Source organism: Hippocampus bargibanti, linkage group LG12 (genome assembly GCF_051943395.1).
Source record: "Hippocampus bargibanti isolate YZ-2025 linkage group LG12, ASM5194339v1, whole genome shotgun sequence".
NCBI lineage: Eukaryota > Metazoa > Chordata > Actinopteri > Syngnathiformes > Syngnathidae > Hippocampus > Hippocampus bargibanti.
Window position 1 is genome coordinate 13,069,236 of NC_142745.1, and position 13,667 is coordinate 13,082,902.

Genomic DNA, 13,667 nt, shown 5'->3' on the forward strand with positions numbered 1-13,667 from the left:
CAGGTCTCCATAAAATATAATTTTCAACTAAATAAGCCTTAAAAATACACACAACACACCTTATTCTATGTATAATAAATGTGCTATTGTATTGTAATGAAAGAAATTCACTGCACTGTAAGAGCTTACGAAACTGAGGCATCACATTATCATTATCAAGCTCCTCGATGTCATCTGCATCAACTTCGAGTCCCGTAGGTGCTGGCAGAGATTTTATTACAACAAGCCTGTCAAGCTAGGCAAAATAAAATAGCACACTTGCGATCCCGGAAAGCAACAAACGTACGCGATCGCGGCTAACAATCACCTCCGGCAAAGCAAACTCTTGGACTTGCCAGCACAAGACAGAGTGAGGCGCGATGTCTCTGGTGAGGTGACAGCGACTCGTTGAAATGTCCCATTATCGGTGATTAGGGGATCAACATGCACACCTCGTTCGTGTTTCTCAATGATCTCCTTCTTCACCTCGACTGTAATTTTGCTTTGTGTCTTCTTCGGCTGGCGGAGGTCGGGAGCGGCGGCCCCGCCCCAGCTGTCAATTCGCACGTGACAATTTTGGTGTCATTAGTCACGTGAAAGCATCGACTAAATAGCACCTTTGTGTCAAGCTTTTTGCGAAGGATGGTAGCAATGGTGGACGGTACCGGGCTCTTTATTTGTAGAATGGTCATAGAAAGCTACTCTCAGGGAAGTGACACACAGCGTGAGAGATGTGTCAGGCTGAGATTCATATGACAGCCGCGGTGTGCACATGTGACGCCACAAACGCACACCTCGTTCGTGTTTCTCAATGATCTCCTTCTTCTCCTCGACTGTTATTTTGTTTTGTGCCTTCTTCGGCTGAACACGAGCCTGTGGTGGCATCTTTTTCGGTCCCATAACGGCAAAAGTATTGTTGAAGACGATAGACGTGTGCACTCATTGAAAGAGGGTGTGGAAAGGTAGGCCGGCTGGGACCCTCTTCGGTCGTGTGCTTTTGTGTTCTGCCGAAGATTACTCCGCCAGCCGTGGTGGTGGTGGTGGGGGGGGGGTGTATTGTGAAAATAGTGCGTATGCCAAGGTTTAATTTTCATAAATGTAATGTTCGTAAACCAAAAAGTTCGGAGGGCAAGGTGCTTGTAAAGCGAGGCCCCACTGTATTCATGTTTACTGCAGCATTGTGGTTCTGGGTTCACAGGAAGTATTTGGCGATCTTTGTGGTTTGTTTTATTCCTGTTGATTCTTTCACATTCAGGAAAAAAGTTTCACAAAGCAATGCTATCCAATTCCGAACAGATAATAAGGACAAGCAGGTTAGTTGTTGGTGTGACACTCAGGGCATGATAGAGAATAGACAGAATAGAAGTGATCATATTTATTTGCTTTCAACATTTAGCTTGTAGTAGACGTACAAATTCCACCATGACGTCCCTGATCCACTGCTGACATGGATGCTTTGATCCTCTCCTCTTTCAACTAGAACTGCTTCATGTCATCACAAAGAGGGTACAGCAAGTCCTGAAGAATGAATGACTCTGTGTCTTTGTGTTGTCATATTTGTTATTTTGTCATTTTTTTTCCCAAGATGGCGGCGCGTGAACACGCAGCGGCTCCCCTCTCCCGGCAAATTGGCGTTTTCATGTTTATGTTTGTGACAGTAATTATAAGTGCCTTGCATGCTGGGTCCGAGAGGACAGTAATTTCATCTGTGCTGTATGTCATGCATATTAGCATATTTGACAATAAAGCTGACTTTGACTTTAAAAATAGCGTGCTGTTGGATGCTGAGTTGAATGAACACAAGGTCCACAATGGAAGCACAGAAAATCTGGGGTCAATCTGAGGTGAACAGACACATCCGGTTCAACTGTCATCTTCATGTAGGCGATCTGGCCTTGGACTAATTTACGACTTGGTAAACTCCTTCACAGGAAAAGCTCATTAGCCAGATTACAAATCGATCAGTTCATGGAAAGACAACCCATTAAAATGTCTATGTTCTGTTGGTTTATGGATGTTGGTGCTTGTACCATGGGACATCCAGGGCCATGGTTTCAAATCAAGACGACTGTGTTTTACTAATGGATCACTTAAATGTGCATATACTCTCAATAAATAGCTTGGCAGAGGGCTGCAAAGGTTGGGCGTCGGTCGAAGAAGCGCACACAAAGTGGCTTCATGAAACTACGCCCCCTGCCGGCAGTAAAAGACAATCTTCCTGTGTTCGAGCCTTTGTTCACAGTGTCCGAACAAACATCTCTGACAGGGCAAAAGGTGATATTGAATGTCAGATTCCAAACAGACAATAAATAAATAAATAAATAAAGTTGAGCTCAAGTTTCCTATTTTCTCCATTGCAATAAAACTTTGACCAACAAGGTTTGATTGACTTTTGAGAAAGGTCCTTCTGCGTTAATATAATGACGGTGACAGTGTAATTGCTTAAAGCCACTAATCTCCGACAACACAACGATATTCATTTATCATGAGCTATCGCTCAGCAAAAATCAATGTCATGAAAGATAATTAATTTTAGTCCAGGTCAATATAATGCATAAATTTGCCAATGATGTTTATTTAAAGGGGAGAAGCCGGTTTGGAGGCGGAGACGGCACCATTAAACATCATCTTCACACATCAACAACAGGCACACTAATCTGTTCTTTTTCATCAACAAGGAAGTTGGATGAGAGGTAGTGTGGTACATTGGAGCCTGAAAAATACAACTATTAATATAAATACAATAATAATAATAATAATAAGTCTGTGTAAGCTCTCAGTCGTACAGGAGTGGTCCATCGATGAGAAGGTTTCTTCAGCCGTCATCTGTACAAAAGTGAAGGTTTCTGACGTTTCGCCTCCTATCCAAGAGGCTTCGTCAGCGAACTAAAGTCTGACTGGTCGTATCGGCCCTATTTATATATCAGTAATGTCCGGACATGGCGGCGCCGGACACAGCTATGATAGGTCCCTACTCTCAGGTTGGGGGGAGCAGAGGACCACTCCCTGTGGCCCCACTGATTGTTCCTACATTCCTGACTAACGACTGTTACCATTTCCCCCACTCCCACCGGTATCACCTCATCAGCATTACAAATGTTGCCTAACCTGTTTTGCTTAAGCAGGCTGTTGTATGAACGATCCAAATTGAACCTCACCCCACCAGACCGGTTTAATGAAGGATTTAGTTGTTTTATGAGAATCGCTTCTTTTACCCCCTGTTCAAACATTCTATGTTCTGTCGCTAAGATTTTAACCTCATTGTCGTCAAATGAGTGGTTGCAAGCTTTTAGGTGCAAATGTACTGCCGATTGAGGACCACTAGTATTATCCCCGCGATGTTGATAAAGTATTTTTTTTAATAATAGATTAACATCACACCTGACATTTTTCTCCAGCCGCTCCAGCCTGCCTGGATAATAATAACAATCTTCTCTTCTTTTCCTTTCGGCTTTTCCCTTCAGGGGTCGCCACAGCGAATCAATGTCCTCCATCTATCCCGGTTTTGTGCATCCTCTTCTCTCACACCAAGTACCTTCATGTCCTCTTTGATCACATCCATAAACCTCCTCTTCGGTCTTCCTCTCAGTCTACTGCCTGGCAGTTCAAGGCTCAGCATCCTTCTCCCGATATAGTCACTCTCTCTCCTCTGGACATGTCCAAACCATCTCAGTCTGGCCTCTCTGACTTTCTCTCCAGCTGTCTTCGGGCACGAGGCGGGGGACACCCTGAATTGGTTGCCAGCCAATCGCAGGGCACACAAAGACATACAACAGTCACTCTCACACTCACACCTAGGGACAATTTCGAGTGGTCAATCTGCCTGCCATGCATGTTTTTGGAGTGTGGGAGGAAACCGGAGGACCCGGAGAAAACCCACGCGGGTCCGGGGTGAACATGCAAACTACACACAGGGAGGCCAGACCGGGACACGAACCTCTGCACTGTGAAGCCGGTGTGCTAACCACTCGACTACCGGGCCGCCTGTGCAATATATGTCAATTGAAATGTAAAAGGTAATAGACAATCCAAAAACATGCAATATGGATATTAAATTACAAGCGTGCACTGTAAACTGTACTTGGTGGCAGTCACGTCTCTAAAAACATACAACAGCACAATACTTTTAAACAACAAAACATGATGAAGATCGCAAATGAACTGAAACGCAGGAATAATTCACTCAGCATACTGGGTCTTTTTTTTACACTGTGACTTCAGCGGTCAAATAAACGCCGCCGTTAATGGCAGTTTGGAGTTAATCGTCAGTGAATGGTAAGTGATGCGGCCTTCAAAGTCACCTTGATCATCTCAATTACAAAGCCATAGAGGATGCAGGAAGGCTTCATGAAGGGAAGGATGCGGCAGGTAAGTGGAACAGTGAGAATGGAAAGAAGAAAGGGGGGGCAAAAAAATGGAAAATGCAAATCATATTTATAATTTATCCATCCATCCATCCATCTACAGTGCATGACCTCATCGTGTCACAAGTGACCTGGGGTCTATTCCATATGACGACACGGAAAAGCCTGGATGTACCCTTGTAGTGGTCGCCAGCCAATCACAGAGGACATCTTGACAAACGAGCGCTCACACTCACATCTATGGACATTTTTAGTCTTAAACAAACCTAAATGCATGCAAAGACAAGAAAGTCTTGACTGTGAGACAGACGACACGTCATTTGCATTATAAAATGCACTGACTTGATACCATATGTGGTAGATCACAATGAAGCAAGATCGAGTCGCCTTCGTGAAGCCGGGAATCAAACCAAGATTCTCAAGCAAATGTGCTAGTCTGACACACTGCAATTTATGAGTTGTATTTTAGTCAAATATATCATTTTTAATACATTCCTTGTAAATTATTTCTCCATCTTTGACATTCTTTTTATCCCGTATAGTACCTTTTGTTTTAAATTCACTGTCAGAGGAAGTTGTCGTATTGAATTGACCTGAATCATCGCAATTTTATGAGATGCTATTACTCAATTTGAAGTTTCGTGATACGACTGCATGGACTCATCTACTCTAAGTGAGTGCATCCAGGATTGTAAATGCATCGATCATGTCCCTCTGCTGTCATTTAATATAATCCAAATATTTTTTAACCATTCGCCAGATTTTAAAAACCATTCAGACCACCATAACAAACATGAGATACAAGCAGGTTATGCTGTATCTACGTGTAATGTAATGTAATATAAGAAATATTATATAAAAATATTATTTGAAATTTAATATGTAATATAATATATACAATATTATATAATATAATATGCAATATCACAGACGGAAGTTGCGTGCTGTGTCACACAAGTAACTGGTGCGTTCACGGGGCCACCTGTCCTACATCCATCCCGAGCTCCCCAAAAAGAAGAGCCTGCGACTTACGTGTACTGCTGCGGAAAGTGGTGCGTCCCGGTGGCCGGGGTGGACAAGCACAAGAGAAGTGCCGTTTGGATGCAGAGGAGGCACAGCGCGCCGTACGACGGGGTTCCGATCGCCATTTTCCCCATGAAATATTTAACAAAGTGGGAGAAAATAAAACCAAGGGCCGGAAGGACGCACGCCGACGGAAGGGGGCCGTGGGATGGTGGGGACCAACAGACTCCTACAGCCGAGCTAAGAATAAACCCAGTCGAGACGGAGGCGGAGGTGGGGGGGGGGGAGTACGCGCCCGGAGCTGGTTGATGGACCGGAGGGTCTCAAGGACCCTAATGCTGATATCCGGGTAAGAGAATGTCACTCCTTGGCGGTGGAGATGTGGTTGAGGAAAAGGAAGGTGCTCCGCTGCCGACGATGTTGATAGTGACGATGTGCACCTATTTACGCTTTAAGCTCTCCCTCTCTCTCTCTCTCGTCCACAGCTGGCTCCGACGAAGTCAACGCGAGAGGGAAGTCCAATAAATACCATACAAACTGCATCCGGTCATGAGCCTTCAAAATAAAACATTTCTTTTGCCGTGACGTTTGCTCGAATGCATCATCTCAACTTCATTAGAAACAAGTAAGCCTGTGTTTTATTGTGCCGGCCCCAATCTCGGAAAAATACAGAGGGTGGTGTCAGGAAGGGCATCTGACGTAAAAGCTTGGCCAAAACAAACATGCCAATCAAACCTCGGCGATGGAGGACGCTGATTTGCTGTAGTGACCCCTGAAGGGAAAAGACAATAGTAAAATAAGATACCTGAAAAACTTGAGCTTGCATTCTAAAGAAGTGTGGTGACCATATTAGTTAAGACCCCAGGTGCAGGATTCACTCAAAGCCTTAGAGATGTGACAGCGTTCACTCAACCCGGAAGTAACTCAAATAGATAGAAAGCGAGCTATGTAGATAGCTAATAACAACAACAACAACAACAATAATAATAATGATAACAATAATACTACTACTACTACTACTACTACTACTACTACTACTACTACTACTACTAATAATAATAATAATAATAATACATTTCATTTATAAGCGCATTTCAAAATTCTCAAGGTCACTTTACAATAACAGGAATAGTTAGGGTTAGGGTTAGGGAAATGACGATGGGGACTTAGCAACGTTGCTGCATTAACTACCGTGCTGTCATCATCTATTGAGGCTGTGCTCTTCATACGTCACATAACAGAAGGGCAGGCCGGGCACGTCTCTTTGTTTCTCAGAAACAGGAGGCACTGAATAAACATAAGCTTATGTTATGCTAGTACATTTTTGTGGCAACAAATTTCCCCTGGATACAAATCTGATGCTGTTGGCTTTAAGGGCAAACATGCAGGGGTGGGGTTGGGGTTAGGGTGAAGTGATGCACTAAAAATCCTGAGAGTAGATGTAATTCAGGATGAAGTCGACCCCTGCGCTTTCCACCCTCTTCCAAGACTGACGCACCACTATATTTATTAACTGTTTGTTTATACTAGTGGTTGGCTGCCTTCTGTGCTGGCCTCATAATAACAGAATAACAAATTGTGAATTATACTTTGTCTACAAATTTTTATTAAATAATTCCAAAATGTCTTCCTTTCATTGCTTTTCCCCTGTTGTGCTGCTTCCAGGTGTTTTTGTATCGAAGTATTTAACCAATCAACCAACTGCAAACGTCAGAGTTTTCACATAATCATTGGCTAGTCACGATTGGCTAGTCACTAAATAATCATAGTATCACTCGCCGCTAGTGAAAAAAGCATACTGGCCAGAGCTAGCACAGAGAACTGCCTCAGCAAATACAGTATATTGTTTTGTCGATTTAATAGCGTTTTTCTCAACCCACTTTGGCTGAAGGAGGAGAAGAAATTGATTTGGTTGCGGATATACTGTTAAAACCATTTTCAAGAATAGATGGACATAAGAACGGTTGGACATCTCCGAAGCAAGCAAAAATAGAACACAAGATTGCAATTTTATGAGGTTGTCATGAATCTACACGTTCATAGTAAACATTTGAACAGTTGAATGAAAGTATTTCTTACATTTCTTTCCAAGTTATTTCCTGGCTAATGGCATCCTCTAGTGGACGTGTAGTAAATCACACCACAGTTGTAGATTCAGACATAGCACTACTGAAGGACTAGGTTTGACAATCACGGCCTGCCACTGGTTTATACCATTTAAAGGGCTCCTCTTGATTAGGAGATGACTCATATGAGGATGACTGTTTTCTCTGCTGCATGCACCACATGCTGATCCGCTGCACCAACTCACTCGTGCAAATCAGTGGCATGGCCATAAATCGGTGCTTTCTTGAGTGAAAATTCTAACGATGTTTTGACTAAGTCTTCAAGTGGGGCTTTTCCTTTTAGACCAGGGGTGTCAAAGTCATTTTTTGCCGCGGGCCACATTATAGTTAAGGTTTCTTCTTGAGGGCCGTTATGAATTTGGGGAGGCCATTAGAATGTTTAAGCCCCTCCACATATTACATATAGAGCGCACAACCAATTAATGAATAACTAGTTTTCAAATCTGAAGTCAAGAATAATGACTGTTATTGTGGTTTACATTCAAAAATATGACATTTTGGTCAGGATCTTAGCAAGTATCATGGAATTTCACAAGTTTGATTTGCTTTTGCGGGCCGAAAAAAATGATGTGGCGGACCGGATTTGGCCCCCGGGCCTTGACTTTGACACCTGTGCTTTAGACCCTGAAGTACAACTAGCCGCTGCAGCACACAATCAAACCCATACATTACATGGTCTTTACAGTATTTGCATGAGAGGTACTTGTATTCCATCTGGGACTACTCAAAGCTCAAGATCACTCATGCTGACCATGAAATAAATTACTTGGAACAATCCGGAACAATGTTTATAAATGCCCCTGGGCACTCAATGGGGAAATATAGTGGACACTAAGCGTGCATGTAAGAATTAAAGGACAACCGACGCCTCCGGACAAGTTGTGTCCATAATTTGTAAAATCACTTGAAATGACTACTACTGAATATATTTTACAAAGATTTCACGGCATATAGCTATATTTTACGTTCTAAGACTCACGCTGAATATTCCGGAAGTCTTGTTTTTGAGTTGGTGACGATTCCTGACTTGACGTCACGTCAGGAACGCCCCTGACCGAGAAAGCGACACACAATGCATTTTGGGTACTTTGTTTGGTCTGAAAACTTCATGTTGATCCGTGTTGATGGTGAAATTAGAAGGAACCAAGCACCAAGACTACTATTGATACTAGTTGACACAAATTCCCAGCAGACAAATCAGCCCATTTCCAACGGAGCTTGGGCACCATCTTGTGTATTTTCTGGGACGCTACATAGTATTTTAGATGCTATAAAACGTTTTTTCTGATGTCAGTTAGGAAACAAAAAATGGTGTCGGTTGTCCTTTAAGGCGTCTTATTTTATTATTTTTTTTCGAGTTAAATAATTTTGCTGGAGGGCAAATGATGAATGTTCATGGGAAACAGACACCAGGATGTTGACAAATAGCCTTTGTCACCAAATGTGACAGCTGTATTTCCATAGACAAAAGATAAAAACTGCAAAAACAGAATATTTGTTCACTTATTCTGAGGGAAGTACCTGGTGTTTATATTTTATCATTGCCTATTAAAAAAAAAGATGCGTTCACAAAGGTTTTGTCCCCTCGGCTGACGAGTGTGTGTGTGTGTGTGTGTGTGTGTGTGTGTGTGTGTGTGTGTGTGTGTGTGTGTGTGTGTGCGTGCGTGCGTGCATATGTGCGCGCATATGTGCGCGCAAAGCAGCAAAAGAAAGCCACACAGCAATCTGCAGGTTTGCCGCAGAGCACTTCTGTCCGCGCCCTGACAAGAACGACTGAAATTGTTTTGGAAGAGACGACAAAGCACGGCAAAAAAAGTCAGCGGGAGTTGAAAAACAAACCAAAGATACAGCTGCCACCCCTGATGTGTACACAGACAACATACATGCCAAGTCAGAATGCTTGCGCTTTTTTTTTTGCCACCCGTAGGATGTGAAATAAAAGAAACCAACTCCTTCTACTCCCAGGGGGAATCGTTTTTGAGAAATACTCAATGTACTTATTAAAAAAAAGTGACACACCGCACATTCACTAAAAATAATAATCGATCAAGGGTGATTTTACATTTCTAATGACAATACAATACAATACAATACAATACATATTAATTAATTCCTAAATGATAGTTATATGAGCTTGAAATGAGGGTGATTGTCCAAAATACAATGCAATACATACATATTGGTTTATATAGAGCTTGAACAACAGCTCAAGGTAGAACTTTACATGGACAACTATCATATACATGAAATAAAACAGTCACAAAGATAAATGAAAGCACAAAGGAGTAAAACTAAGCTCAAATCTGAATCATGCTGAGTTAAATGCCAGAGTAGTAGGAAGTTTTGAGTGTTGCCTATGATACATTTTTGGTTCTTATGTTTTTGTCTGGACTCACGCCCAAAATCAGTCATCCCTGCTACGATTTGCGAGGTGGTGATGGTGGTGGACCCAAAAAAGAGCAGGCAAGAGGGAGGAGCAGGGTGTATTTGACAAACTGTACTAAAATAAAGCCAGCAGGAACAAAATGTCAACTAACAAAGAAAATAAATAACTCAAATAGATAGAATGTTAGCGAGCTGGCTAATGGAGAATTAAGAGATAGCTAGCGAGATAGATAGCTAGATAGCGAGATTAGCTAGCCAATAAATATCGAATAGATAGCCAGCTAGAGAACTAGCCAGCCAATAGATACCAAATAGATATGTAGCAAAAACAGAGCTAGCGAGCTCGATAGATAGCTAGCCATATAGTCACGCACATATCCAAGTAAACTCCTGGATTCGACTTGTAGCACCAAAGTTTTAGTTCGAAGGGGAGGGAATTATATTTATTGGAGGGGGGGGGGGCAAATGCATCCCTCCACAGTTTTATCTATCTATTAGTTATTATTGGTTAGCTAATCTCGCTGTCTACCTGGCTACCTTGCTAGATTTCTATTAGATATCTATTTGCTAAATAACTATTTAGCTGGCTACCTAACTAGCTAAATAGTTGCTATCTATTAGCTATCTATCTAGCTAGCTAGCTATTAGTTATCCATTCGCCAGTTGGCTAACTTTCTATCTATTTGATGTCCTTGTTCACTTCACAAGGAGAAAAATTTGCAAAACTTAACATATTTCTCTATCTAGCTATCTAATAGCTATTTAGCTGCCGCGCTATCTAGCTAATAGACAGCTAATAGCTAGCTAGCTAGATTTCGATTTGAGTTATTCCAGGTTGAGTGAACGCTGGCGCGTGTGGTTGCCGCTGCTCACGCACAGAAAAAAACTTATCTTAGAAATGAAATGTATTTTTATTATTATTTTAATCTCCATCAATAGTAAGCAAACTACAACCCATGGCTTTTGTATTATTTTCCTACCCTCCAATGCAGAAAAACAGCAATCATTGATGGATTTACTGGCAATACTTTCCACGCTGACATGACTGATAACAGAAAACGCGGCAAGACGAATGTTGGAGGGCTGACTCACACTGAACATCTCTGCCGCCGACTCGCAGCCACCTTGACTGGCGTCCTTCCATTTAAACAAGCCTTAATCACTCAACTTAGATCCGCTGACGGTCTCTCAATAACATGGATGCAGATTTTACTCTGAAAGTTCTTTTTTTGTTTAATATTATGACGAATGAACATTCTGGAAGGGAATGAGTATTGTATTAGAAAAACAAACATCTCTGAACCAAGCTTCGGGGGATTTGCAGAGGTATAGTTTTATTTCCTCAGTATTTTTCTCGCACGGCCATTCCATCCGTGGGATAAAACGGTCCCTTCGTCCGTCCTGGGACAGAGGATGGAGGATGTAGATGGAAGGAGTAGCAAAATAGGGTAAAGTGTTCATATCTGATTCTTAGTTATTCTTTGCAGAGGATGAAGAATATATGCTGTTTGTGTGTGTGTGTGTGTGTGTGTGTGTGTGTGTGTGTGTGTGTGTGTGTGTGTGTGTGTGTGTGTGTGTGTGTGTGTGTGTGTGTTTGTCAGTGACGGGCCGCGCATGTCATTCCAAGGCCTTTAGTAGTGCTATGTCTGAATCAATAAATGAATCTGCGAGTGAAGGGTGATATTACTACACGTCCACTAGGGGGTATCATTGGCCAGGAAATAACTTGTGACTTGAAAAAAATTAAGAAATACAGGTAACATCCGACTTATGACAGAGATCCGTTCCGACCAAACGGTCAAAATGGTCATAAGTCGAAATCCATTCAAAATGTTGAATAGATACTGGTAGGCTAAATGACTCGCAAACTCCCCCCTCTGGTGCCATCACACGTCAATTGCTGTGTGAGAGTGAGATGCTGGCTGGCTGGCCAAAATTGTTGTACACGCTGCCAAAAATTAAAAATAGGGTCTGGAGGTCATGGTCGTAAGTACGGGTGGTTGTAAGTAGAGCTGGTCGTAAGTCAGATGTTACCTGTACTGCTATTAATGTGTTTTAATTTTTACTATGAACATGTGGATTGATGATAACGTCATAAAATGGCAATATTTTTTGCTATTGTTGCTAGCTTCGGAGCTGTCCGACCGTCATGATGTCCATCTAGTCATGAAAAGTCCGTCTTGAAAATGGCTTTCACAGTCTAACTCTAAAAAAAAATTATTTCTTCTCCTCCTTCAGCTGTTTTGGGTTGAAAAAAAAATGCTATTAAATGAACACAACAATATATTTGCTTATTCAGCTCGTTACAGATACAGTGTGCTAGCTCTGGCCAGTATGCTCTTGTCACTACCAGCTAGTGATACTAAGGCGCTGCAATGTGACAATACAATGTCCAAAATTGTTTTCATTTTGTATTATTAATCAAAGCCAAACATTTTTGGTTCGATTAAAAAAATAATACAAAAATAAATACAGATTTGCTTCATCTTTTTTTACCTCAGCTGAAAACCAAACAGGCAATAAAGCTACCAAAGGACACAAGCGAGATGACCTCGATTGCAGGAATCAGTCACACCATCTCTACCATATCTTCCCCTTGAACACAAGGGCACGCTGCAGTTGCGAAAAATCCCACCCACATACCCACGATGCACCTGGCAAAGGAGTGACACTATATCATGCGCTTATATTTTTTTGCATGGAGCACTTGAGAAATTCATTTAAGTTTGCAGTCAATGCCGTCAGCTCTCTCTCAAGGGTAACCAGGCTCTGTCGTCTCGCATGAAAATGACACCACTGCCCTCTCCGCACTTCTCTAATCAGAAATCTTAGCATTCTGCGTGCTGACTAGGTAAGGTCTTCATTTTTTTCGGGCCAAGTCGCAGAATATCAGCGGTGAAGGAGGTTAGGCAAGGAAGTAAAGATGGTGGAGGGAAAAGGAAGATAAGATGCCACGGTGTGTAAATGTAAGTGTTGGAGGGGGGGTATGCGAGGTACTCATACCTGTAAACCCGCGACACACTGTGACCTTACTAACGGCTCAATTTTTCCTTACTGAGAAAAAAAACATACGCGTGTTTATATATTTCATTGCGGAATTTTATGAATGAAAATTTCACATGTAAACATGAATACTCTTAACGAGTGACAACATATTTTTAGCAATAATCAAGTATGTTCTATGATGTAGACTAGAGCATGGGTGGGGAACCTTTTTGACTAAGAGAGCCATTAAAGTAAAACATTTATGTTTTTCAGTGACACACACACACACACACACACACACACACACATACACACACACACACACACACACACACACACACACACACACACACACACACACACACACACACACACACACACACACACACACACACACACACACACACACACAGATACAGGCAGGCCATCGTAGGACACTGACGAAGGCGGAAGTATACGCCGAAACATGTAAGGTAATTGAACAACTAAAAAAGCCACTGTCTGTAATAAAATAATCTGTTGTAAATTAGATAACAAGTAGACGGTATGAACTTAACATAACTATTACGTGAAAGTCAAGTAGGCGAAGTTACTGCTAGCTAGCCTGCACACTTGCTTTCTGCTGTCTCTCGCAGAAGTATATTGATGCTAACGTTAGCATGGGGCTTGTCAAAGTGCCACTGATATTCAACTGTTTCATTCATGGTATTGTTTCAAAGCAAATTAGAATCACAGCTCAACCTTTTCTCTCCACAAAGGGAATCCTTCGGCCCATTCAAACTGGTGTACGATACTAATCTTTTTT

The 13,667-nt window shown here is 42.0% G+C and overlaps 1 protein-coding gene and 1 long non-coding RNA gene across 3 annotated transcripts in view; one reads left to right on the plus strand and one right to left on the minus strand.

Moving 5' to 3' along the window:
* cacna2d2a (calcium voltage-gated channel auxiliary subunit alpha2delta 2a) overlaps nt 1-5,845 on the minus strand; it is a 168,277-nt gene extending 162,432 nt beyond the window's left edge. For both annotated transcript variants that reach the window (XM_089009935.1, XM_089009936.1), the window contains exon 1: nt 5,376-5,845. In XM_089009935.1, coding sequence (XP_088866061.1) covers nt 5,376-5,500 — 125 coding nt within the window. In that variant the 5' untranslated portion in view covers nt 5,501-5,845. The remainder of the gene's footprint in view (nt 1-5,375) is intronic.
* LOC148890533 (uncharacterized) lies at nt 5,579-9,362 on the plus strand. The gene is made up of 3 exons (XR_016116603.1): nt 5,579-5,715; nt 5,852-5,991; nt 9,196-9,362. It is a non-coding gene; the product is annotated as an uncharacterized LOC148890533 (long non-coding RNA).
* Nucleotides 9,363-13,667: the final 4,305 nt, after the last annotated feature.